Below are 27,165 nucleotides of genomic sequence, written 5' to 3'. Positions count from 1 at the left end.
GTCAGGGGTACATCTCGTCTGGTTCTGGTCACTTATCCAACTTGATGCTTTCCAAAAGTTCCAGCACATCTTCTTCTTAATATCTACATGCTCAAGCTTTTCAGTCCACTGTAGGTTATCCCTACAGTTCCTAAGATCCTTTTCCGTAGTGAATACTGAAGCGAAGTACCCATTGAGTACCTCTGCTATCTCCTTCGATTCCATACACACTTTTCCACTGTCACACTTGATTGTTCCTATTCTCTCATGTCTTATCCTCTTGCTCTTCACATACTTGTAGAATGCCTTAGGGTTTTCCTTAACCTTGTCCACCAAGGCCCTCTCATGGCCCCTTCTAGCTCTCCCAATTTCTTTCTTAAGCTCCTTCCTGCTAGCCTTATAATCTTCTAGATCTCTATCATTGCCCAGTTTTTTGAACCGTTCATAAGCTCTTCTTTTCTTCTTGACTAAATTTATAACAGCCTTTGTACACCATGGGTTCCTGTACCCTACCATCCTTTCCCTGTCTCATTGGAACGTACCTATGTAGTACTCCATGCAAATATCCCCTGAACATTTGCCACATTTCTTCCGTACATTTCCCTGAGAATATCTGTTCCCAATTTATGCTTCCAAGTTCCTGTCTGATAGCCTCATATTTCCCCTTACTCCAATTAAACGCTTTCCTAACTTGTCTGTTCCCATCCCTCTCCAATGCTATGGTAAAGGAGATAGAATTGTGATCACTATCTCCAAAATGTTCTCCCACTGAGATCTGACATCTGACCAGGTTCATTTCCCAATACCAGATCAAGTACAGCCTCTCCTCTGGTAGGTTTATCTACATACTGTGTCAAGAAACCTTCCTGAACACACCTAACAAACTCCACCCCATCTAAACCCCTCATTCAAGGGACATGCCAGTTGATAACTGGGAAATTAAAGTCTGTCATCACGACAACTCTGTTATTATTACACCTTTCCAGAATCTGTCTCCCTGTCTGCTCCTCGATGTCCCTGTTACTATTGGGTGGTCTATAAAAAACACCCAGTAAAGTTATTGACCCCCTTCCTGATTTCAGCTTCCACCCACAGAGACTCTGTAGACAATCCCTCCATGTCTTCCTCCTTTTCTGCAGCCGTGACACTATCTTTGATCAACAGTGCCACGCCCCCACCTCTATTGCCTCCCTCCCTGTCCTTTCTGAAACATCTAAAGCCTGGCACTCGAAAAAACTATTCCTTCCCCAAGCCATCCAAGTCTCTGTAATGGCCAAAACATCATAGCTCCAAGTGCTGACCCACGCTCTAAGCCCATCCGCTTTGTTCATGATGCACATTGCATTAAAATAGACACATCTCAAACCATCGGTCTGAGCATGACCCTTCTCTATCATCTCCCTCTTGCACTGTCTCCAAGCTTTCTCTATTTGTGAGCCAACCACCTCTTCAGTTTAGTTCCCAACCCCCAGCAATCCTAGTTTAAACCTCCCCAATAGCCTTAGCAAACCTCCCCATCAGGATATTGGTCTGCCTGGGATTCAAGTGCAACCCATCCTTTTTGTACAGGTCACTCCTGCCCCAAAATAGGTCCCAATGACCCAGAAATCTGAATCCCTGCCCCTGTTCCAATTCCTCAGCCACACATTTATCCTCCACCTCACTCTATTCCTATACTCACTGTCACGTGGTACAGGCAGTAATCCAGAGATTACTTCCTTTGAGGTCCTGCTTCTCAACTTCCTTCCTAAACCCCTGTAGTCTGCTTTCAGGACCTCCTCCCTTTTCCTGTCTATGTCGTTGGTACCGATATGTACCATGACCTCTGGCTATTCTGCTTCCCACTTCAGGATATCGTGGATGCAATCAGAAACATCCTGGACCCTGGCACCTGGAAAGCAAATTACCATCCGTGCTTCTTTCCTACATCCACAGAATTGCCTGTCTGACCCCCTAACTGTCACTGCTGCCAACCTCTTCCCTACTGAGCCACAGGGCCAGACTCTATGGCAGAGGCATGGCCACTGTTGATTCCCCCTGGTAGGCCGTCGCCCCCCAACAGTACTCAAGCAGGAGTACTTATTGTCGAGGGGTACAGCCACAGAGGTGTTCTCTAACATCTGACTCCTGCCCTTCCCTCTGCTCACTGTTACCCACTTATCTGTCTCAACAGGCCGCAGTGTGACTACCCGCCTATAGCTCCTCTCTATCACCTCCTCACTTTCCCTGACAGGATGAAGGTCATCAAGCTGCATCTCCAGTTCCCTAACGTGGTCCATAAGGAGCTGCAGCTCGATGCACCTGGCACTGATGTGGCCGTCCAGGAGGCTGGGAGTCTCCCGAACTTCCCACATCTGACACTGAGCACAGAACACCGGCCTCACATACATTCTTCCTGTCTGTATTCTACACAGGCAACCTACCTTGCCTTGACCCATTATTGCCGAAGCCTTTTCTCACTGTTCTAACTGGCTGATGTCCACGCGTTTGTGCAGTCATGCCCCGATCAAACCGCTGAAGAAATAACCGTCTCCTTTTAAACTCTTCTCGCTGTTCTCACTGGCTGAAGTCCATGTAGTTGTGCAGTCGTGCCCCAATCAAACCGCTGGAAAATTAATCTCGTAAGATAGAACTCTATCTAAAATAGCATCAAAGCCTGTCAATTGGTATCATAAAAGGAGTATACACAGTATAATCACATGGTGTTCTCCATAAGACATTAAGACCATAAGATATAGAATTAGGCCATTTGAGTCTGTTCTGCCATTTCATTATGGCTGATCCATTTATGATCCATTATGGCTGAGCCCCAGCTCCTCCCTCCCCCCTGTATACCTTCATGTCCTGACCAGTCAAGAATCTATCAGCTTTTGGCTTAAATATACATAAAAACCTGGCATCCACAACTGTCTGTGGCACAAATTCCACAGGTTCACCTCTCTCTGGCTAAAGAAATTCCTCCTCATCTCCATTCTAAAAGGATGCCCCTCTATTTTGAGGCTATGTCCTCTGGTCTTAGACACTCCCACCAAAGAAAACATCTTTTCCACACCCACTCTATCAAGGCCGTACACCATTCGATAGTTTTCAATTAAGTCACCCCTCATTCTCCTAAATTCCAGTGAATACAAGCCCGGAGCCATCAAACACTTTTCATATGACAAGCTGTTTAATTCTGGAATCATTTATGTGAACCTACTTTGAACCCTCCCAAGTTTCAGCACATCCTTTATAAGATAGGGGCCCAAAACTGCTCACAATACTCCAAGTAATGCTTCGCCATTACTCTATAAAGTCTCAACATTACATCCTTGCTTTTATATTCTAGTCCTCTTGAAATGAATGCTAACATCACATTTACCTTCCTCACCATAGGCTCAACCTGCAAATTTAACTTTAGGGAATTCTGCACAAGGATTCCCAAATTCCTTTGCACCTTTGATTTTTCTATTTTCTGTCCATTTAGAAAATAGTCAATCCTTTCATTTCTTCTACCAAAGTGATCGACCATACACTTCCCAACACTGTATTTCATCTGCCACTTCTTTGCCCATGCTCCTAATCCAAGTCCTTCTGTAGCCTCCCTATTTCCTCAAAACTACCTGCCCCTCCACCTATCTTTGTATTGCCTGCAAACTTTGCAACAAAGCCATTAATTCCATCATCCAAATCATTGTTGTATAATGTAAAAAGAATCCGTCCCTACACAGACCCCTGTGGAACACCACTAGTTACCATCAGCCAACCAGAAAAGGCTCTCTTTATTCCCATTCTTTGCCTCTTGCCAATTAGCCATTGCTTTATCCATGTTAGAAATTCTCCTGTATTACTGTGGGCTCATGGCTTTTTAAGCAGCCTTATGTGTGGCACCTTGTCAAAGGTCTTCTCAAAATCCAAGTACATAACATCAACTGATTCTCCCTTGCCTATCCTGCTTATTATTTCTTCAAAGAATTCCAACAGATTTGTCAGGCAAAATTTTCCCTTGAGGAAACCATGCTGAATACGGCCTATTTTATCATGTTCCTCCAATACCTGAAACCACATTCTTAACAACCGACTCCAACATCTTCCCAACCACTGGGGTCACACTAACTATTCTACAATTTCCTTTCCTCTGCCTCACTCCCTTCTTGAAAAGTGGAGTGGTATTTGCTATTTTCCAGTCTACTGGAATGATTCCAGAATTTAGTGATTCTTGAAAGATCACCTCCACAGTCTTTTCAATAACCTCTTTCAGAACCCTGTAGTGTACACCATCTGGTCCAGGTGACTTATCCACCTTCAGACCTATCAGTGCAGCAGAGATGAACCGCTATGTTACCTGGAGTGAAGGCCTTTGGTTATGGGGAGAGATTGAGTAGACTGGGTTTATTTTCCCTGAAGCCTGAGGAGTGACCTGATAAAGGTGTATAAAATTATAAGAGGTATAGAGAGGGTAGCCTGTCAGAATTTCCTGCCCATGGTAAGGATATTAAGAACAAGAGGGCAATTTTTAAGGTGATAGAATAGAATTTTAAAGGGGGCTTGAAGCAAATGTTTATTTTTTGCCACTTAGAGTGATAAATATCTGACTCACTGCCAGAGGAGATGGTAGAATCAGATACTATCAGAATCAGGTGCAGTATCACTGGTAAATGTTGTTAAATTTGTGGCACCAGCACAATGCAATACATGATAAATATAGAAAAAATGGAATTACAGTAATTATGTGTATATTAAATAATTAAGTTAAAATAGATAGTGCAAAAACAGAAATAAAAAATAGTGGTGAGGTACTGTTCATGGGTGCAATGTCCATTGAGAAAAGTTAAAAGAGGGGAAGAAGCTGTTCCTTAATTGCTGAGTCTGTGCCTTCAGGCTTCTGTACCTCCTTCTGATGGTAACAATGAGAAGAAGACATGTCCTGTGTGATGGGGGTCCTTAATGAAGAACGCTGCCTTGCTGAGGCACTGCTCCTTAAAGATGTTTTGAGTACTATAGAGGCTAGTACCCATGATGGAGCTGACTCACTTTTCAATTTTCTTCGATCTTGTGTAGTAATTCCCCCATACTAGACAGTAATGCAGCCAGTCAGAATGCTCTGTATGGTACAATTGTAGAAGCTTTCAAGTCTTTTAGGTGACAAAACAGATTTACTCAAACTCCTAAGGAAGTAGAGCCACTATCTTGCCTTCTTTATAACTGCATCAAAATGTTGCAACCACTACATTTCAGAGACAGACAGTAACTTAAATAAACTAGGCATAGAAGGATACAGACCTAATATCAGCTAAGGGTATTAGTGTGGCTAGCCAAAAGGGTTGACATGGACAAAGTGGGCCATAGGGCCGATTTCTGTGCCAAACAATTCCGTGACTAAGACTGCAATAAAAGATGTCTCTATTTAGTGTCTCATCTCAAAGTTGCCACATCTCACAGTACAGAATTCCTTCTGAGTCGTACTTAAGTGCCAGCAGCATAGATTTTTATGATTGATTCTGTAGAAAGAGTTTCGTACCTACAAATTTTATCTCTCAGGGGCAAAAATAGTATAGCAGAACTAAAATTGACCACTATATTAGGGTCTGGTTAAAAATGAAATTAAAGTTCCAAAGTTGCGTTAATATCTTCTTGTGAAACCTTCTCTTTGTGTCCCACCTCTTTAGACACCATAAATCAGTTAACTGACTTCCAGTGAGAGTTCTCTTGCTGAGACCGTAGGAGAATTGTCTTCTAGAACAACTGGAAAACAAACAGATATGTTCAGCCGTACTGAGAGATGCACTTCTGTACTTTTTGACTTATGTTGTTGGATTCTGATGTTTCTAATCCAAGGTTCTTTCGGAAGTCAGGAAAGAGACACAAAATTTGTTGCTTTGTGATTGTTTTATTAAATGCTAATAGAAGAGAATTGAAAAACAGACAGTAATAGAGGTCTGGTAAGTGAAGGGAGAGAGAAGCAAAAAGATACCGGGGCCTCATGGTCAGCACTTTTTATACCCCACAGATAAGAAGCATTCCATTCAAATCTGTAGATAAAAGTTAACCAATCAGATAGCCCCTATTCAAATAATGCAACACCAGAGAAGCTTCCAAAATGATATCAAGAACAGGAACCACTAGGGGACAAACTGAACAATTGCATATACAGACTATGACACTAACGAACAGTAACATGTATTTAAGTGGTTATATAAATTACAAGCAAGTAATTAATTGTAAAGCTGCAAAGAAAATAACAATTAAACAGTCTAATTCAACAAAGTCTTTGTTGCATCTTATGTGAAAGAAGTATGGAGCATGCAGCTTGTTGGATGACTTGGTGAACATGTAAGAAATCACATTAAAGTACTTAAGTAAGAAGAAGCCCTTCTGTCAATTGTAAGTTATATTGACGTTATTTTAATAACTATACACAGAATAGTGTAACTACATGAAAATGTGTTCCATGGTGAACTATTCCACTAAATAATTTTGATAACTACATAAATATGGTTCTTTCAGGTTATGTCGAAGTTATCCATATTCCTAAAGGATCAGTCCACATTGAGATTAAAGAACTAAATGTATCTCAAAACTACCTTGGTAAGTTACAGTCACTTTTTTAAAAAATAGCAACAGGGTTTTCTCTGTATGTACAAAACAGCTAAGTCTTCTCCCCAAACAGGGTGTTATTTAACCAAAGTGTATAGTTAAATCTTTACCCAACTTGTTTAGATGATGCACTGATGTGTCTTGTCTGAAGCATGATACATGTAATTGAAAAATAATGGAGGCCTGCATCACCCATGCTACGTCACTCTATTCCTTTATGAAACATATTTTCATAAATTGAAAATTTAAAACAATATGCAGATACTGGAAATCTAATATTAAAACATAACATACCAGTTATCAGATCAGGCAGCATCCATAGCACAAGAAACAAGTCAATTCACAAGCCCAGTATCTACTTACAAACAAGAGAAAATCTGCAGATGCCGGAAATCCAAGCAACACAGACAAAATGCTGGAGGAACTTAGCAGCCAGGCAGCATCTATGAAAAAAATATACAGTCGATATTTCAGGCTAAGGCCCTTCAGCAGGACTGGAGAAAAAAGATGAGGAGTAAATTTTAAAAGTGGGGGAGGGAAGTGAAAAACACAAGGTGATAGATGAACGTGGGAGGGAGAGGAATGAAGTAAAGAGCTGGAAAGTTGATTGGTGAAAGAGATACAGGGCTGTGGAAGGGGTAGTCCGATAGGAGAGAATGAAAGGCCATGGAAAAAAGAGAAGGGGGGAGGAGCACCAGAAGGAGGCAATGGGCAGGCAAGGAGATAAGGTGCGAAAGGGAAAAGGGATGAGAGAGAGTGGATGGGGCAGCCATTACTGGAAGTTTGAGAAATCTATATACATGCCATCAGGTTGGAGGCTACCCAGACAGAATGTAAGTTGTTTTTCTGACCTGAGTGTGGCCTCATCATGACAGTAGAGGTGGCTATGCATTAACATATCGAAATGGGAAGTAGAATTAAAATGAGTAGCTACTGGGAGATCCAGTTTTTCTGGCGGACAGAGTGTAGGTGCTTGGTGAAACAGTCTCCCAATGTACATTAGGTCTCACTGATATATAGGAGGCCACACCGGGAGCACCAGATACAGTATATAACCCCAGCAGGTCCACAGTGAAGTGTTGTATCACTGGGAAGGACTGTTTGGGGCCCTGAAAGGTAGTGAGGGAGGAGGTGTAGGGGCAGGTGCATGTGTCCCAGAGCAAGATTTCCCAGTGGCCACCCATTTTAATTCCACTTCCCATTCCCATACTGATATGACAATCCATGGCCTCCTCTACAGTTGCGATGAGGCCACACTCAGGTTGGAGTAACAACAACTTGTATTCAGTCTGGGTAGCCGCCAACCTGATGGCACGAACATCAATTTCTTGAACTTCCGGAAATGGCTGTACCCACCCACTCCTTCACCATTCCCATCCCTTTTCCCTCTCTCACTTTATCTCCTTGCCCACCGATCGCCTTCCTCTGGTGCTCCTCCCCAATTTTCTTTCTTCCATGGTCTTCTGTTCTCTGCTATTGGACTCCCCCTTCCCCAGCCCTGTATCCCTTTCACCAATCAACTTCCCAGCTCTTTACTTCATCCCTCCCCTTCAGGTTTCACCCATCACCTTGTGTTTCTCTCTCCCCTCCCCCACCTTTTAAATCTACCCGTCATTTTTTTTTCTCCAGTCCTGCCGAAGGGTCTCGGCCCGAAACGTCAACTGTACATTTTTCCATAGATGCTGTCTGGCCTCCTGAATTCCTCCAGCATTTTGTGTGTGTTACCAGTATCTACTTTTCTCTTTTTTTATTTTCTCTGATATTTATGCTAGTGAGTCTTTACTGTTTTTATTTCAGAATCCTATGTCAGCAGAAACAATTGTTCTTAATGATTCATTTCCATAACCCAAGCTTTCTGATGAATTCGAACCAACATATTATTTTCTTAGTATGCAGTACCATATTTTGTATCTTATAATAGTGATCCAAATCATCAAGGTCTTTCCCTGCCTCTCATGCAATTTTCACCATAGCTCACCATTCAGCCTAAACATTAATAAAGATGTCCAACCCAACACCTGAATGTAAAATACAAGTTGTGTTTGTGTATCCCTCTAAAGAAACTGGACATTATTTATTATTGTCAACAATTCAATTTTACATTTCTTTGGTAAATTCAAAATTTATCCAATCAATTCCTTTGGTGCTGCCTTCATATTAATTTTTTTTACTAGATTGATTATGCTTAATCCTAGAAGTATTTTGTTGTTTCAGTAATGTATTTTGGCTGAATAACTAATAAATGATAATCATGAACCTTAGTGTTTATCTGCCTTTATCACCTTTCTCAGTAACATCTTGTATTTCTGCTGCTCTCTAAATGTAGTGTAATGTTCTAAGGCAATTCACAATGTGTTGTCAGCAAAGTTTGGTACATAATGTAAATATTAGATCAGATGGCTAAATGATCTTTGAAGATGACAGTTTATATGGACCTTCTTAAAAAAGGGAGAAGAGGAGCTTTAGTGGGGCACAACTAGGCACTTGCGTGTATGACTGATGACTGTTTTGAAACAATTCATCACAGGAATGTTGAAGGGGCCAAAATTAAAACAGGATGGATATCTTGAGATGGTTAGAACATAGAACACTACAGCACAGTAGAAGCCTTTCATCCACAATGCTGTGCACTTTTTAACTTACTATAAGATTAATCTAATCCTTCCCTCCTACGTAGCCCTCCATTTTTCTATCATCTATGTGACTTAATATCTAAGAGTTTTGTGAATGTCCCTGGTGCAGCTGCCTCTGCCACCACCCCGGGCAGAGCATTCTACACACTCACCACATACTGTGCACATCCCTCTATACTTTCCTCCGATCACCTTAGAACTGCTATGTTCCCCAATAATAGCCATTTCTGTCATGGGAAAAAAAGCACTGGATATCCACTTGATCTATGCCTTTCATCATCTTGTACAATTCTAAAAGGTCCCCGCTCATCCTCCTTCAATCTAAAGAGAAAAATCCTAGCTTGCTCAACCTATCCTCATAAGACATGCTTTCTAATCCAAACAGCATCCTGGTAAATCTCTGATCCTTCCTATAATTAGGCGACCAGAACCGAACACAATGTACTCAGTGTGTTCTAACCAGTGTTTTATAGAGCTGCAATATTACTTCATGATTCTTGTACTCAATCCTCAGATTAGTGGCCAACATACCATATATACTCTTTACAGCCCATCAACTTGCACGGTAACTCTGAGGAGTCTAAAGACATGGGCCCAAGATCCCTCTGTTCCTACACTGCTAAGAATCTTGCCATTAAACCTGCATTCTGCCTTCAAATTCAGCATTCCAAGGTGAATCTCTTCGAACTTTCATGTTGGAATGTGAAAGGTTCCAGGTTAAACTCCACCTGCATCTTATCAATGTTCTGTTGTAACCTAAAATGTCATGAAATTTGTTGTTTTGTGGCAGCATTACAGTGCAAAGCATAAATTATTGTTACCACAATAAATAAATATAATTGATACTGTTTCAAAATCATTTTCTTTCTTAGCACTGAAATCTGACAGTGATGAATACTTTGTTAATGGTGGCTGGTCCATTGATACACCACAGGAGTTCAATATTGCTGGGACTGTCTTCCATTATAAGAGACCAGATGATGAGCCTGAGTCTCTAGAAGCATTAGGACCTACTAATGCAAGTCTTTTTCTTATGGTAATAAATCTTTTCTTCATAGTTCAGATGATGCTTTGAAACAGTTTGTTTAAAGCTGATTGTTATTAACCAGAGCAAGCTATTATTTACAGTCAGACAGACAGACAGACATAATTTATTGATCCCGAGGGAAATTGGGTTTCGTTACAGCCGCACCAACCAAGAATAGTGAAGAAATATAGCAATATAAAACCATAAATAATTAAATAATAATAAGTTAATCATGCCAAGTGGAAATAAGTCCAGGACCGGCCTATTGGCTCAGGGTGTCTGACACTCCGAGGGAGGAGTTGTAAAGTTTGATGGCCACAGGTAGGAATGACTTCCTATGATGCTCAGTGTTACCTTCCAAAATAAATCTTAAAAGCATTTTGTTTCATTAATTTTTCTAAGTACTTCTCATGCAAGTTTGTTCTTGTAGTCATTTGTCTAAATGGCATAGTCATTTACAGGAAATAGTGTTAATGACAATTGTTTTTATGTATTAGAGTGGAGTTCCCATTATGGATTTGGTCAGGAAACTGGAACAAGATGCCCCCAAAGTTGCATTGGTTAATTTAAAATAGGTTTACCTGAGCACTGGTGGAGATTGGTCTCTGCCAAAGGAGGTGTAAGCTGCTCCCTCCTTCCACTAGCCTGCAGATCATCCTTGAGAAAGGTGTAGCACCTGCTTAGCCACTACCCCACCTTCCAATCAGGATCATGTGAAGCCATAGGAGCAGGTGGTGAATGGTCGTATGAGCAGCTGGTGCATATCACAAGTCCTGGTTATGCGGCCATTGACACCAGACAGACAATCTCTGATGAGTATTGATAATGGCTGGGGTCACCTGTCTTGTAAAGACACTGTCCAGAAGAACGCAATGGCAAACCACTTTTGTAGAAAAATTTGCCAAGAACAATCATGGTCATGGAAAGACCATGATTGCCCATGTCATATGACACATAACAAATGAACAATTACCTGAGTTTACATTAAAATGCATTTGAACAATCACAGATATCTTCCTTGCACCATAACAATCAGGCAATATAACAGGATGTAATTATTTATTTCTTTAAAATATATTTATTGATATATTTGAATGTGCCATTTTGTACCTAACCTTACTTTTTTCTTATTCAGGTGCTGGTACAAGAGGAATATCAGAGTATTCATTACAAATTTAATGCACCCATCATACTCACAGGTGCTGGTGACTCACTGACAAACTACGCATGGCACTATTTTCCGTGGTCCAAGTGTACTGCAATCTGTGCAGGAGGTATGAAGTACCAACATATCAACAGTAACCACGATTATAATGGGTGCAGTTGGATAGGGAATGCCAAATGTATGACCATAATTGGGTGAATATGCCTAACTTCAGTGTTGGTGTTATTGTGCCAACAAGTAGCTATAGCAGTTGCATTCACCACCTCATAATATAGATTCATAGAGTAATGCAGAACAGAAACAGGCCCTATAGCCCAACTAGCACATGCCAATCTCAGCATTCTATTTGCTAGTCCAAAATGCCTGCAAATAGCTCATAACTCTCCAAGACACCCCCCTTCTCTTAAATGTTTGCAATTATATCTTCCCACTTCGACCATTTCCTCTAACAGATCACTCCAGGTATTCACTACCCTCTGTGTAGAGATGTTACCTCTCAAGTCTCTTTATCTCCCCTCTTGTATCTGTGTTTTGGACTCCCCAACCCTGGAGTAAAGACTTTGACCCTCCAGTTATCCATACCCTTCATGATTTTAGAAGCTTCTATGAGGTCATCCTTACTCCACATTCCAGGGAACAAAGATCCATTATGGCCAACTTTTCCCCATAACTAAGGCTTTTTAGTCCAGGCAGCATCCACATAAATCTGTTATGCCCCAGTGATAACCAGGCCTGTGCACATTTACTCTGAGAATCTTTTTCTCTCCATTATCCTGTCGTGCACCAAATGACTAGACCATCAGATTGTAAAAGCCCTGTTTACTTCTTATTGAATTTAATATGTAACAGTAAACAACGCAACACTCACTATAAACCTAAAGGAAATGCATGCACAGCAAACAATCTGATTTTGAATGACCCTGTTATTAATCTCCAGATTAATTTCAGCATTTTGTAAATAAAATTTTCAAGATTCAAATTTCAAGATTGTTTTATGTCATTTCCAGTACACAAGTGTAAAGGAGAACGAAATAGTTGTTACTGCGGATCCGAAGCAACACAAAAAAAAAACACACTAAGATATACATACACTATGTAAGATAGCTTATATGCAGAGATTGATTGTATGTCCATAAAGTGTTGCTAAACACAGGAGTGTCTGGAGATAATGTGACTGGCAGGAAATGATAAAGTAGTGGTGGTTAAGGGTGTGAATTGTAGAAATTACAAGAACCATTGACCTGGGCCAAGAGGGTTTTTAAAAGATGATCTCCAGTACTGATAGTGTACCATTAAAGTTTACTGATCACTACATTTTATCATTCCTGAATAGGTATACAGGAACAACCTGTTGTGTGCAAGAAATTGGATGATAATTCTGTTGTTTCTACCCATTACTGTAACAATGAAAACAAGCTTCCAGAGAAACAACGTGCTTGCAATACAGAGCCATGTACATCAGTGTAAGTAATACAGGAAGTATACCAAGTGAAATAACTCCTGAAGATGAAAAAGTAATAACCAGTAAATTATCATGATCCATAATGCTTACTTACATGGTACTTTGGCCATTCTAATCACTGATTGATACTATGACTAGCCTTGCAAAGCTTCAAAGATTTAGTTTTCAACTAAATTTGTTCTTAACTGTTTTAAGCACAAGATACAAATATGCAGTGAATACTTATGATAGATAGATAGATACTTTATTCATCCCCATGGGGAAATTCAACTTTTTTCCAATGTCCCATACACTTGTTGTAGCAAAACTAATTACATACAATACTTAACTCAGTAAAAAATATGATATGCATCTAAATCACTATCTCAAAAAGCATTAATAATAGCTTTTAAAAAGTTCTTAAGTCCTAGCGGTTGAATTGTAAAGCCTAATGGCATTGGGGAGTATTGACCTCTTCATCCTGTCTGAGGAGCATTGCATCGATAATAACCTGTCACTGAAACTGCTTCTCTGTCTCTGGATGGTGCTATGTAGAGGATGTTCAGAGTTTTCCATAATTGACCTAGCCTACTCAGTGCCCTTCGCTCAGCTACTGATGTTAAACTCTCCAGTACTTTGCCCACGACAGAGCCCGCCTTCCTTACCAGCTTATTAAGACGTGAGGCGTCCCTCTTCTTAATGCTTCCTCCCCAACACGCCACCACAAAGAAGAGGGCGCTCTCCACAACTGACCTATAGAACATCTTCAGCATCTCACTACAGACATTGAATGACGCCAACCTTCTAAGGAAGTACAGTCGACTCTGTGCCTTCCTGCACAAGGCATCTGTGTTGGCAGTCCAGTCTAGCTTCTCGTCTAACTGTACTCCCAGATACTTGTAGGTCTTAACCTGCTCCACACATTCTCCATTAATGATCACTGGCTCCATATGAGGCCTAGATCTCCTAATGAATGAAATTCATATTTGAAGGTGGTGAACGCATGTTCAGCAATAACATTCAAAGATAACACACACGAAATGCTGGATCAGGCAGCATCTAAGGGGAAGAATAAAGAGTCAATATTTCAGGTCAAGACCATTCATTTCCATACATACTGCCTGACCTTCTGAGTTCTGAGTTCTCATTTTGTATGTGTTGCTCTAGATTTCCAGCATCATTCCAGCAGAATCTCTTGTGTTTAACATTCAAAGATAACTGGATTAAGACTTGATTGAAAAACATGCAGGGCTATAAGGGAAGGATTGAATAGCTGTGTTCAAGAACCAGCTATTGTATGGCAAACTGCATGGAGGTAGCTTATTCTTGTTGCAGAGTATTCTTTCAGCTCTTTGATGCACCATCAATAACTCACGCCGAGACTTAGGAAGTGAGATATCGGCTTTTATTGACTGAAGAACAACACTACATCCTGGGGAAAATGAGGGAGAGCAGCAGGCCACAGTCGCCTTTATACAGGGGTCTGTGGGAGGAGCCACAGGGGTAGTCAGCAGGGTCTTGGGAGGAGCCACAGGAGCAGTCAGACAGGTATATCTAGTTCACCACACTCTTGCAAGGAATTTCTAGACTTAATTTAAATTAAAGTTAATGGAAATACTTGTATCTGAATGAGTATCCTTAACTTACTTTTGAAATAGAAACCAAGCCACTGAATGGTTGAGATTAATCCCTGGTATACACAGTTCCCCAGACCAACTTTTACATGTTCTACTTGGTCTGAAGTTAGAGACATTATTTTGATGAGTAGATGAAACCAATGGTTGCACTTTGATGAAAGGTCCAAATATAGAAGGTGATGCAGCAATCAGGTTTCTTGCAATTACAAGAAAAATGTCCAAGACAATCACTCCTTACTTTTGTTAGACTGCACACCATCAGGTCCTGACCATTGGAAGGTGATCTTGGGCTGAAGGCGTTTGTACTTAGAATGTTTTATTCTACTCTGTGAGGCAATGTGAACCTGGAGTGTTTCAATGGACTCCAAAGTGCAATTGAAGCCAGTCTTCCTCTGAAACAGCAAATAATCTACTGGAGGAACTCAGTGGGTCGAGCAGCATCTATGGAAGGAAATGGACAGTCGACATTTTGGAGACCCTTCATCTAGACCAGGGGTTCCTAACCTTTTTTTTAATGCCATAGACCAATATCATTAAGCAAGGGATCCATAGTTTCCACATTGAGAAAACACTGATTTAGACTCAAATGAAGGGTCTGAACCCGAAACATTAACTGTTTATTTCCCTCACAAATGCTGCCTGGCCCATTGAGTTCCTCCAACATTTTGTTCATTCCTCTGAGCTCTCCTTGTTCTGGTTCCTTATCCCCATAGTGAGAATCTCCCAAATTTATCCTTCATTATTGATGTATTTATAGGATGTGAAGGTCACCAGTAAGACTTGCATTCATCAAACATCCTGAATTGTCTTTGGAGAGGTGGCAGTGATTTCTTTGATTTAGTTACTTCTGTTTTACAAACAGATTAAGACTGGATTATGACTCAGTACCATTCCTATTGTCTCATTCACTGCCTCTCCCAGCATTTCTTTCCTGGTGCCACTATATGCTGTTTGTTTTCCTTATCCATGCTGGCAGTTGTCCAGTAACAAAAGATCTGACTTATATGTTGAAATTTCCTTGGTGTCTCGCTATTATGGAGAAAGGTTTCAGTGTTGCCCACCTGTGCCATTCCTGCTCTTAGTGTTAGATTCTGATGTTTTATATAGGGTTCTTTTGGAAGTCAGGAAAGAGGCACAAAACCTTTTGCTTCAGGATTGTTTTATTAAATGTTAATAGAACAAAGAAAGTTGATATTGGACAGTGATAGAGGTCTAGTAAATGAAGAGGATGAGAGGCAAATGATAGTGCTACTGCATGCTTAGTGTCTTTTATACCCATAGAAAAGAAAGATTCCATTCAAATTTGTAAGTAAGTCAACCGATCAGGAAGCCCCTATTCAAATAATGCAGTACCAGAGAAGCTTCCAAAGCTTTCTAGATTTATACAAATGTAATCATTAGGGGACACACTGAACAACTGTATATACATACCTTGGCTACTAGGAAACATACAAGACAGTTACGTGTATATAAGTAATTATATAGAACACAAGCAGATAAGCAAAGAAAATGACAAACAGTCTAATCTAAGAATTAAACAGTCTGATCCAGCATTGGTTAAAGTCAGGTCTTAAATTTTCACTAGTCATTTACACTCTCTAGATGTGTCTGGCTGCCCAATAACCAAATGTTGCAGGAGCAGAAATATAGACTGGCTAATCCCACACATCTGCCTTTACTCCATCCTCCCAGCACCATAACAAGGATATGTTATCCTTCCCCTTGTCCTTACCTACAACTCTGTGAGTCCCCGTATGCAATACACCATTTTTGTAACTTCCTCCATCTACAATGGAACCCTACCTCCAAGTCTTAGACCTCACCTAGAATACATAAGTTATGGCTTCACATTTAGCTTCTGTAAGAATCATTGCCTCAGACTCCATTCTCAGCTGCATCCTCTATTCTGTTCCTAAAATTTAGTTCCACCGATTTAAATGGAACTGAATTTCAGCAGTGAAGTAGAATGTACAGCCAGTACTTCATAATGTGCTGTGCTCTGCCAACTGCCAATAGATTCCCAGACAGGGAATATTATTTATGCCAACCAACCATTCATTGAAGCCAGATAACAGCAGCGTCAGACAATGAAAAATAATCTGTGATTTGTTTGAAAGCAAAATACCGCAGAAAGTAGTGTAAATTTTCAGCTGGTCAGATAGCATCTATGTCAAGTTTTCATAATAATTTATAGGTTCCAATCAAAGGTCACTGATCTGAAACTCTTTGCCCACAGATGCTGCCTGACCTGTTAAGCATTTAGAACAATTTTCTGTTTTTGGTCACTTGTCAGGATGTATGGACCAATAACAAAGTAATTTGTTTCACACTTTTCCAGCTGGATTGTAGGTGACTGGTCTGAATGCAGTAGGTCCTGCAATGGTGGACTTCGTACTCGAGATGTCATGTGCGTCCAAAAAGTCAGTGCCTCTGAGGAAAAAGTACTGGATGATAGTTACTGTACAAAAGAACGCCCCACAATAAAGGAAAGTTGCAATAACCACACCTGTCCACCTGAATGGGTCCCTCTCGATTGGTCTGAGGTAATGTGTGCTTTATTATAATTGGATGTTAAGTATCCAAATAGAAGTATGTTTGTGAAGTTAATGAAATACTCAGGTGAGGCACAATGGTATTTAATTGAAAATCAATGGAAGTAATTTTAGAATAAAAGTCCCAAACATCAGAAGTGATGGAACTATAATGCAATCTCAACAATTTGAAGTGTAAAGCATGTTTTCTGCCTTATTCCCTGCCCCACAGTTTGCACATGATCCGTTTGCTGTATTGAGAAATCATCTTGAAGATATTTTGGGTTGATCGCACTCATAAATGATATTTGACTCCACAAGTCAACAGTCTGAGATTGGGTTGAATTGCCTGAATGGCTATAAATCATTTAGAACATAAAACAATACAGCACAGAACAGGCCCATGATATTGTTCCCACTTTTTAATCTACTCCAAGATTATTCCAACTCTTCACTCCCACGTAGCTCTCCATTTTACTTTCATCCATGTACTTACACATGCACATTTCACTGAATCTAGCTGCAAGAGCAGACAGGGTTCTGAAGAAGGCATTTAGCATGCTCACCTTCATCAGTCTTGGGCATCGAGTTTAAGGGTAGGGACATTATGTTCAAATTAATACGTTGTTAGATATGTCGCATTTGTGAGTATTGTGTATGGTTTTGGTCACTCTGTCACAGAAAAGACATTGTCAAGCTGCAGAGAGTGCAGAAGACATCTTTATTCCCTGGAGCACAGGAGAATGAAGGGGTAACCTCATAGTGTTAATAAAATCAGGAAGGGTGTGGTTAAAATGGATAGTCATAGTCTTTTCCCCAGGTTCGAGAAGTCCAAAACTAAAGGGCACCGATAGAAGATAAAGGGAAGAGATTTAAAAGAGATCTAAGAAATAAATCTTTTCATTGAGGATAGTGAATACCTGGAATGAGGTACCAGAGGAAGTAGTTGAAATTGATGCAATTGGAACATTTAAGAGGTATTTGGATAGGTACGTAAAAGGGAGGGGCTTGGAGGGCTGTGGACCAAACGCAGGCAACTGGGATTACCAGGGAGGATGCTACGGTCAGCATGGACTCTATGCCTCAAACTCCCCACTTTTTCCTTAGCTGTTCAAATGCATTTCGTGTAATATTTCTTCAGGAAATATCATCCACCCTTTTTCTGACCACTTGCCAATTTCCCGCTTATTCTGCAGTTCCTTCCAGTTCTATTTCCATAAAAGGAACTTGAGTAAACTATTTCACCCCTAAAACCTATTTCCAATTCAAATTGAATCATTTCTGCCCCATTTTTCATTACAAATTTTGCTGTCTTTTGATCACTTCAGTCAAATTTATGAATTTGTGGAGTTGTAGATTTGTACAAGGTATTGGTGACATTGCATTTGGAAGACCATATTCAGTTTTGGTCACCTTGCTATAGAAAAAGATGTCATTAAGCTGGAAAGACTGCAGAGTAGATTTATGAGGATATTGCCAGGACTAGATGGAATCAATGGAGAGAGGTTGAGCAGGTTGGGGCTTTTCTCATTGTTGCGTAAGAGAATTAAATGATCATATAGAGGTTTATGAAACTTGAGCGGCATAAAGAGGATCAGTACAAACAGTCTTTTTATCTAGAGTTTGGAAATCAGGAACTAGAGGGCATAGGTTTAAGGAGAGATGGGAAAGATTTAGACCATAAGACCATAATCTGATAGGAACCTGATGGACAACCTTTTCATCCAGAGGGTGTTCCGTATATGGAATGAACTGCCAGAGGAAGTGGTTGAGGCAAATACAGTAACAGTATTTAAATGGCTCTTGGACATGAACATAGTTAGGAAAGGTTTGCAGGGTTTCCCAATCTTTTTTATGCCACAGACTCTTTCATTAACCGAGGGGTCCGTGGATCCAAGGTTGGGAACCCCTGGTTTAGAGAAATATGGACCAAACACAGGCAAATGGGATTATTATAGATAGAATCTTGGTCAGCATGGACAGTTGGACCAAAGGACCTATTTCCATGCTGTAGGACTCTCTGACACTGTCCTTTAATCTTCTGAATTCTGGCATTTAGGTGGGTTTATTCTCAAGTTGCAATCAAAAAGTGTCAAAATTAATTTCTCTCCAGTTATAATATTGCTGATCACCCTTTTACTTGAAACAGTGTGCTTTGCTACATACAGACCCAAAAAAATTCAGCAAAACTATCTAATTGCTCCCCCCCCCCCCATAGGCCTCCGCTTTTCAGGGTCATCCATGGATATTTCATCCTAACTGTCTAGGTACACAAGCCAGGTCAGTACAAATGGCGAGCAAGAAAAAAAGCAATAATAATTATTATAAATAAATAATAAACATTGAGAACATGAGATGAAGTGAATTTGAAAGTGAATTCTTAGGTTGTGGGAATAGTAAGGGTGTGAGTAAAGTTATCCCCACTGGTTTAAGAACCTGATGGTTGAGAGGTAATAACTTCCTGAACCTGGTGGTGTGGGTCCTGAGGCTTCTGCTAAGTACAATCTTCTATATGATGGTGTGCAGAGGCAATGACATCAACACAGGTGATACCATCAGACTCAATTAACTGATTAGAAAGGCTGGCCCTGTTATAGGAGTCAAACTGGACACACTGGATGCTGTGGCAGAACAAAGGATCCTCTGGAAAATCCTGGTAATTCTGGACAATGTTTCTCACCCTCTGCATACCACCTTGGCTGAACAGAGGAGCACTTTTAGTTAATAGACTAAAAACACTGCGCTGCTCCAAAGAGCACTATATGGGGTCATTCTTATCCTCGGCCACTAGGTTCTACTATGAGTCAACCTATAGCTGGGAAGTGATGACCCCACTCCTGTTAGACTACTATTAACCTTTGTTTACCAGAGCTCTGTTTAGGTCTGTTTACCACATCCTGCTATTGTGGACTCCCTGTGCAATACTGCCATCACTTCTTCTCTGGGTACTATGAATGTGCACCCCTTACTGTATACTTTACCATTGCACTACCATCTTATCGGTGTGAACTTGGATATCTTGTAAATCTTGTAATCTTTGACTTGTAAATCTTTTACATTATTTTTAAAGATAACTTTATTTTTATTCTGCAAACACGAGGAAATCTGCAGATGCTGGAAATTCAAACAACACACACAAAATGCTGGTGGAACACAGCAGGCCAGGCAGCATTTATAAGGAGAAGCACTGTCGATGTTTCGGGCTGAGACCCTTCGTCAGGACTAACTGAAAGGAAAGATAGTAAGAGATTTGAAAGTAGTGGGGGGAGGGGGAAATGCGAAATGATAGAAGACCGGAGGGGGTGGGACGAAGCCAAGAGCTGGAAAGGTGATTGGCGAAAGTGATACAGAGCTGGAGAAGGGAAAGGATCATGACGGGAGGCCTCGGGAGAAAGAAAAGGTGGGGGGGGGGAAGCACCAGAGGGAAATGGAGAACAGGCAAACAACTAAATATGTCAGCCAACCTGCTACGCCTCCAACCTGATGGCAAGAATATTGACTTTTCTAACTTCCGTTAATGCCCCTCCTCCCCTTCTTACCCCATCCCTGACATATTTAGTTGTTTGCCTGTTCTCCATCTCCCTTTGGTGCTTCCCCCCCCCCACCTTTTCTTTCTCCCGAGGCCTCCCATCCCATGAGCCTTTCCCTTCTCCAGCTCTGTATCACTTTCGCCAATCACCTTTTCAGCTCTTGGCTTCATCCCACCTCCTCTGGTCTTCTCCTATCATTTAGCATTTCCCCCTCCCCCCACTACTTTCAAATCTCTTACTATCTTTCCTTTCAGTTAGTCCTGACGAAGGGTCTCAACCCGAAACGTCGACAGTGCTTCTCTCTATAGATGCTGCCTGGCCTGCTGTGTGTTGTTTATTTTTATTCTTTATTCTTTCTTACTTCTCTTCTAATATTTGTATATCGGTGCACTTGCAATGCTACTGTGACACTAATTTCCTTTGGGATCAGTAAAGTATCTATCTAAACTAGACTTCAACTTTCTCTTGATAATTGCATACAACAAACAAAAAATATGCAAATGTGCAGCATGTTCTTAAATGTTAATGTCTTTTTCTTTTTTTAACAGTGTACACCAAGCTGTGGAATAGGTTTCCGCCACCGCATTGTACTTTGTAAAAGCAGTGATTTCACTGTGACGTATCCAGCTTCACGTTGCCCTGTGCACGCCAAACCTCCCATCCGAATGCGGTGTACTTTACAGCGCTGTCCACCACCTCGCTGGGTAGCAGGCGAATGGAGCCCGGTAATCAGTACAGTGATGTGTGCTTGTTGTATCTCCCAGAGAAGTGTGATAGGACCAGTTACAAATTAGATAAACATTCAAATTTTCAATAGATCAGATATCAATTAAAAATAGCAATCACCCAAGTAAGGCAATGGAGACAAAAACTATTGAGATTACGTGGGTACTGTCATGGGAAATCATATGTACTTCAAATTTAGTTTTCATTGTATTTTTACATCCCTTAGTTTTCTTAATTTTTCCCATTTGTTTGCAACACCTTAGTTCATGTTACAGCTTTTATGTTGTTTCTTTTGGCTGTCCAGGTAACGTGAGCTTTGATTTGAGTGTCAAATTAAATATTGTGTTCTAATTCATATTGTTTAAATAACCATGCAAGAAGAGATAAATATATATTCACTTTGAAAAATCTACTCAATAGGACATCATCTTGAGATTATATTATAACATGTTGTCCATGTTAATGTTCCTTGCCAGGAATTCTAGTTAATCAAGAACTTTAGTATGAAAACCTGTCATACACAAAGTCCTGTTCTCCAATTACATTATGCACCAATTATTTAGTTCCTTGTTGCATGTGCATGACTTTCAAGATGACTAAAAACTGCTGCCTTATTGAACCCTCTTTTCAGGCCCATACAGGGCTGTTAGAAATCCATTCTGAATCCTGCCCCTGATGCACTTGATCCTCAACCCAAAGATTTGTGGCCATTTAACTCAGTGATTCAGGAGACTAAAACTACCCGACCCAATGGCAGTGTTTTGAAGAGTCCATGGTCTAGCCAGATGAGTTATGGCAAATTTTAAAATTTTACATTTTTGAAGAATATTGAAGAGCCCTTTCCCAGGCAGTCTTTGTGTGTTCTCATCTATAGCCTTCCCCCTGCCTGAACTGCATTACCTCAGCAACCTCTCTAGAAATGAGTTTTTAAAATGTCAAACAATTCCAACTATTATGATCAATTGGACCCCACACCGTTCTGGGTGCACAGTCTACCCATGGTCTCCTCACAGCATTATCAGCTCAGGCTTGGCTCATTCACCTCTTGATATAAAATTGTAGAAATTATCTGTTTTGTCAAAGCAATAACTAAATTTAATATCAAACTAAAAAATAGCTTAAAAAGAAGCAAACTAAATAATCAATATTTATCAATAGTTAAGGTTGATATTTAATTAATATCAAACTAATTGTTCTATTGACATACATAATGTTAAAAAATTATGAATTATTGAATTAATGAAACCACAAACAGAAACCAAGTGTAGAGACCAAGCTAAGCTTTGATGGTGCAACTTATAACTTTAGCATTGTAGGTTGAGATGTTAAGCTAAGGTTATTTATGCGCACTTATTTTAAAAACAGGTAATTCTCATGTGATATTCAACACTTAACCAACCTCACCAAAAACATAAATTGTCACTCATCTTTGTTATGGAGTGTGCCTCACTGCGCTCTGCATTAATTTGTAGTACATTATATAACCACCAACTGGACACTTCCTGACTACTTGCATCCACATATATGAGGCTACTGAACAATACAGCAGGAAACATGGACAACCTTAGGAGAAAGGCAGAAAATTAAGAAGAAATTGTTAGATGCAAAGTCAACATGAGTTAAGGAGAAACTTTAACTAGCATATACTGAAGCTAACGAGAAGGTGAAGAGACTTGTAGGAAAGAGGAGGAAAGTCTTCATGGAAGACCTTACAGAGGAGGCTGAAGCAGCAGGCAATCAAGGTGATCAAACAAATATATACAGGTTTCAAATTTGGGATGTGGAAAGTTCTGGGCCAGATCCAGTGGTCCTGTGAGAGTTAAGAATGATCTGCTTTTGCCAACTGTGAAAGGGCAAGATGCATGATGGACAGAATATTTCAGAGAATTACTGAATAGACCACCACCAAATGAAGAACCTAACATACAAGAGGGAGCAGGGGACCTCGACATCAATGCAGATCCACCCAAGAAAAAAGAGATTGGTTCTGCGATTAAATCATTAAAGAATAGCAAAGCTCCAGGACATGACAATTTGAAGGCCAAACTGTTCAAAGCTGAACCAAAATTTGCTGCAGCCATCCTGCAACTAGTGTTTACTATAAATGGGAATGGGGACAAGTATCCAAGGTCTGGCAAAGGAAGTTATTGTTAGGATCCCAAAGAAAGGAGCGCTGTGATTGCAACAACTGACATAGCATCACACTTTTGTCAGTGTCCAGCAAGATTCTTGCCAAAGTCATTGTCCAGCTGATTACAGATGCTGTCAGTATGTGCTTGAGGAAAGAACAAGCTGGCTTCAGAAACAGAGGCTGTGTCGACCAGTTCTTCATTCGGCAGGATGGTGGACCAAAGATGACATCCAGTGCAGTCGCAGCAAATCTAGTACAGTAACATCTTCAGATCAATGAAGAACATATGGGGATCAACCAAGTACAGTGGCAACCAAGATGAAGCTGTACCAGAGCTATGTTCTGTCCACACTCTTGTACAGGTCAAGATGCTGGCGCACAACAGAGAACAACCTTGCCAATCTGTCATCATTCCACACCATGAGTCTCCAGAAGATCCTCCATATATTCTGGCCAAGGAAGATTTCCAACCATACCTTACTCCTTCAGTGTGACCAAGAGGACTCGGCCATAATCATCATGAGGAAACATTGGCAATGGATAAGGCACATGATGAGAAGAGAGACCAACACCAAAATCGAGACAGCACTTCAATGGACTCCTGGAGGGTGGAGGAAATGCGGGAGACCAAAGACAACTTGATGCTATACTTTCGAGACAGAAATGAGGACCCTGAACCACACCTGGGGCAGAATAGAGAAGATCACCAAGGACAGGCAGAGATGGAGGTGCTGCCTGGCAGCATAATAGGCAGTAACTACTAACTATGAACAATACACACAAATTGCTTTAGGAACTCAGCAATCAGACAGCACCTAGGGAGAGAAATAAACAGTCAACGTTTCCAGTTGAGACCCTTCATCAGCAATGGAAATGAAGGGGGAGGGGAAGGAGAAGGAGGACAAGCTAGAGGTGGGGGAGGGGAGATGATCAGTGGAAACAGCAAAGGGCTGGAGAAGAAATGATCTGATAGGACAGGAGAGTGGACCATGGAAGAGAAGGAAGGAGGAGGGGCACCCTTTTCCCATCTTACTTGGGTTAATATCTGTATCTTGTCTCTCCTTAGTGTTCTGTTCAATGTGGTCTGGGCCAGCAGATGAGGACAGTTCAGTGCTTGACATATATTGGTCAGCCATCCATGGAATGTCCAGAATCCCTTAAACCCACAGCCATGCAGCAGTGTGAGAGCAGATGTGAAGCTCTTCCGACTGAGAATCCAGAAGGTATAACTCTATATCTTTAATTCTGTTTCCTGGTTAGAATCTATCATTATAATGATTATACTGGAAAATCTAAGCTAAATGTTCTGCAGAATGCTCTAAAGATTATAAGTAGCTTCCCTGCAATATCAATAAAAAATACGGTGAATGCTCATCAGGCCAGGTGCATTTGTAGAAGGAGGACAGAGCTAATGGGGCATATTATGCCAGAGACCTACTATTGAGAATATCTAATCTTACCTGGGCTGGATATAGCGGGCCTATCGCAGTGGCTTTCTGCATCCTCCTCAGCTGCTGAGATCCAAATAGAGATTAGTGTTTGCATAAATGGTGCCAAAGCTTAACGTCCTGTCAAAGCTGACTTTGAGTTTCATGTCAAACTAAAAATTGGTATTTAGAGACATTTAAAATTTTAAACAAATAATTATGATGTAAATCATTAAAATTATGAATTCTTATATATTTTCAAAGCATTTTCTAAAAAGCAAAAATTGTGTGTGTGCACGCACACACACACACACACACACACACAAATACATTTAAAACAAATTAAGTTAGAAAGACACTTTCTGCAAATATGGCTGCTGTAAATCTCACTGATTGCTATGCATTCATATATGTCTCAGCTGGAGTTCCCTGCCACCTTTATCTAGTCTTAATTTATTTATTTACTTTGCTTAAGTTTTTATTCACATGACAGTTTGGTTTGTTAACTAAATATTTTAAGTATAAAAGTTAGTTGTGCAACACACACAAAATGCTGGAGGAATTTAGCAAGTCAGGCAGCATTTATGTAGGGAAATAAACAATAAAGATTCAACCCAGTCCTGGTGAAGGGTCATGGCACAAAAAGTCGACTGTTTATTCCCCTCCTAAATGAGGTAGTAAAATGGATTTGACATTAGCTTTACGGAAAAAGGCAGAAAGTAGTAGCAGTTTGTTGCCTCTGACTGGAGGCCCGTGACTAGTGGTGTGCCACAATGATCGGTGCTGGTCCATTGTTGTTTGTCATCTATATCAACATTGATTGAAGAAGTTAAAATGTTATGTTGAAGTAATGTGTAAGATGTTGCTGAGGCCTAAGCTGGAGTATTGTGTGCAGTTCTGGTTACCCACCTACAGGAGTGATATCAATAAGATTGAAAGAGTGCAGAAAAAATTTACAAAGATGTCACTGAGTTATAGAGAAAGGTTGAGTAGGTTAGAAATTTATTCCCTGAAGTGTAGGAGAATGAAGGGAGATTTGTTAGAGATATACAACATGAAGTGAGGTATAGACAGGATAAATGCAAGCAGGCTTTTTACCACTGAGGTTCCCAAAAGGCATCATTTCACACTCGTCAAGATTAAATTCCATTTGTCAATGCTCCCCCCCCCCACCAACTTTCTAAATGCTGAACCTTAGAGAACCTTCTTTACTATCCATAACATCACCTCTGTCCATATCTTAATAAATGGTTCAAACAATGGCATGGATTACCAAGTTTGCCAGCTGTTGCACAGTGTCAAGTTTATATAAATGAGCCACTCGTATTCTGTATGAAAGAGAACGGTAGAGTAATAATATAATTTTTGCTGTGTTTCTTTTCAATCAAAGTAACTCTTGTCACCAAGTTTGATCACAATTTACTTTCCTCCTACAGAATGCAAGGATGTGAATAAAGTGGCCTACTGCCCACTGGTGCTAAAGTTTAAGTTCTGTGTTAGGCCATACTTCAGGCAAATGTGTTGTAAAACTTGCCAAGGACATTGATCTTCATGAAGAGATTCATCAGAAGAAAGTGTATTTCAGAGCAGTGTGGACCAAATCATGACACTTTCTATTCATTAAAAAGAAGATTGAAAAATAAAATTAGCCAGCTAATGATGTGAACCAAGAAACTTCACTTGCATCATCGTAAGTCTGATCTATAACAATCATCTCATAGGTTTGTCATCCAACAAGCCACTGTCACCAAGATGTATTCACATTGCTAGACTCTATCATTCCAGCCTTCATTGTCAAATGTTGCCTTCATACAGCATAACTGTAGATTAACACACAGGCAACAAGCTATGCTAGTGCCCACTTCCTTTGTGACTCCTTGGGCTTTTCCATCATCTGAACAAGAGCTGACTGCTCAAAGAAATCTTGCCCCAGTATACGGTTGACAGCATACCTATATAATGAAAGTGCTGCTTAGCTATTAACTTGTTCACAAAGAAAATCTTTATCAAATTTTGTAAGTGTTTCAATAATGGACTTTGTGAAGGGTATAAATTACCTCCATTCGTTATCCATAGTTGTGTTATTTACTGCAAAGATTTGCCAACAGCTACAGCTTTATAAACCCCCTCACAGCCCCTCACTCCCCCATGAGCCTTGGGTGCTGACCATTTGCTCTCTGTAGTCTTTATGTTTTCTGGTGTTTTCACTAGGAAATTAAGCTAACTTCTTCAGTACTGAACTGTTTAATCAAGACAGTGGTCATTTTTATTCTGGGTTGCACTGCTGAAACAGTCATTAATAAAACATCTAATTGAACGAGCACAATGTAAACCAATATTAATAGACTGCAAAAAAATGACT

At 40.4% G+C, this 27,165-nt stretch overlaps 1 protein-coding gene across 3 annotated transcripts in view; it reads left to right on the top strand.

Moving 5' to 3' along the window:
- Nucleotides 1-26,460, top strand: part of LOC140739701 (A disintegrin and metalloproteinase with thrombospondin motifs 6-like) — a 185,173-nt gene extending 158,713 nt beyond the window's left edge. For 2 of the 3 annotated variants that reach the window (XM_073068120.1, XM_073068122.1), the window contains 8 exons: nt 6,466-6,546; nt 10,061-10,224; nt 11,351-11,489; nt 12,714-12,843; nt 16,797-17,001; nt 21,068-21,244; nt 24,443-24,599; nt 26,240-26,460. In XM_073068120.1, coding sequence (XP_072924221.1) covers nt 6,466-6,546; nt 10,061-10,224; nt 11,351-11,489; nt 12,714-12,843; nt 16,797-17,001; nt 21,068-21,244; nt 24,443-24,599; nt 26,240-26,349 — 1,163 coding nt within the window. In that variant the 3' untranslated portion in view covers nt 26,350-26,460. The remainder of the gene's footprint in view (nt 1-6,465; nt 6,547-10,060; nt 10,225-11,350; nt 11,490-12,713; nt 12,844-16,796; nt 17,002-21,067; nt 21,245-24,442; nt 24,600-26,239) is intronic. The other variant, XM_073068121.1, reaches the window with a different exon arrangement.
- Nucleotides 26,461-27,165: the final 705 nt, after the last annotated feature.

Source organism: Hemitrygon akajei, chromosome 16 (assembly GCF_048418815.1).
Source record: "Hemitrygon akajei chromosome 16, sHemAka1.3, whole genome shotgun sequence".
Lineage (NCBI taxonomy): Eukaryota > Metazoa > Chordata > Chondrichthyes > Myliobatiformes > Dasyatidae > Hemitrygon > Hemitrygon akajei.
Note: the sequence above shows the minus strand (reverse complement) of the source record. Positions and strands in the feature narration are given on the sequence as shown.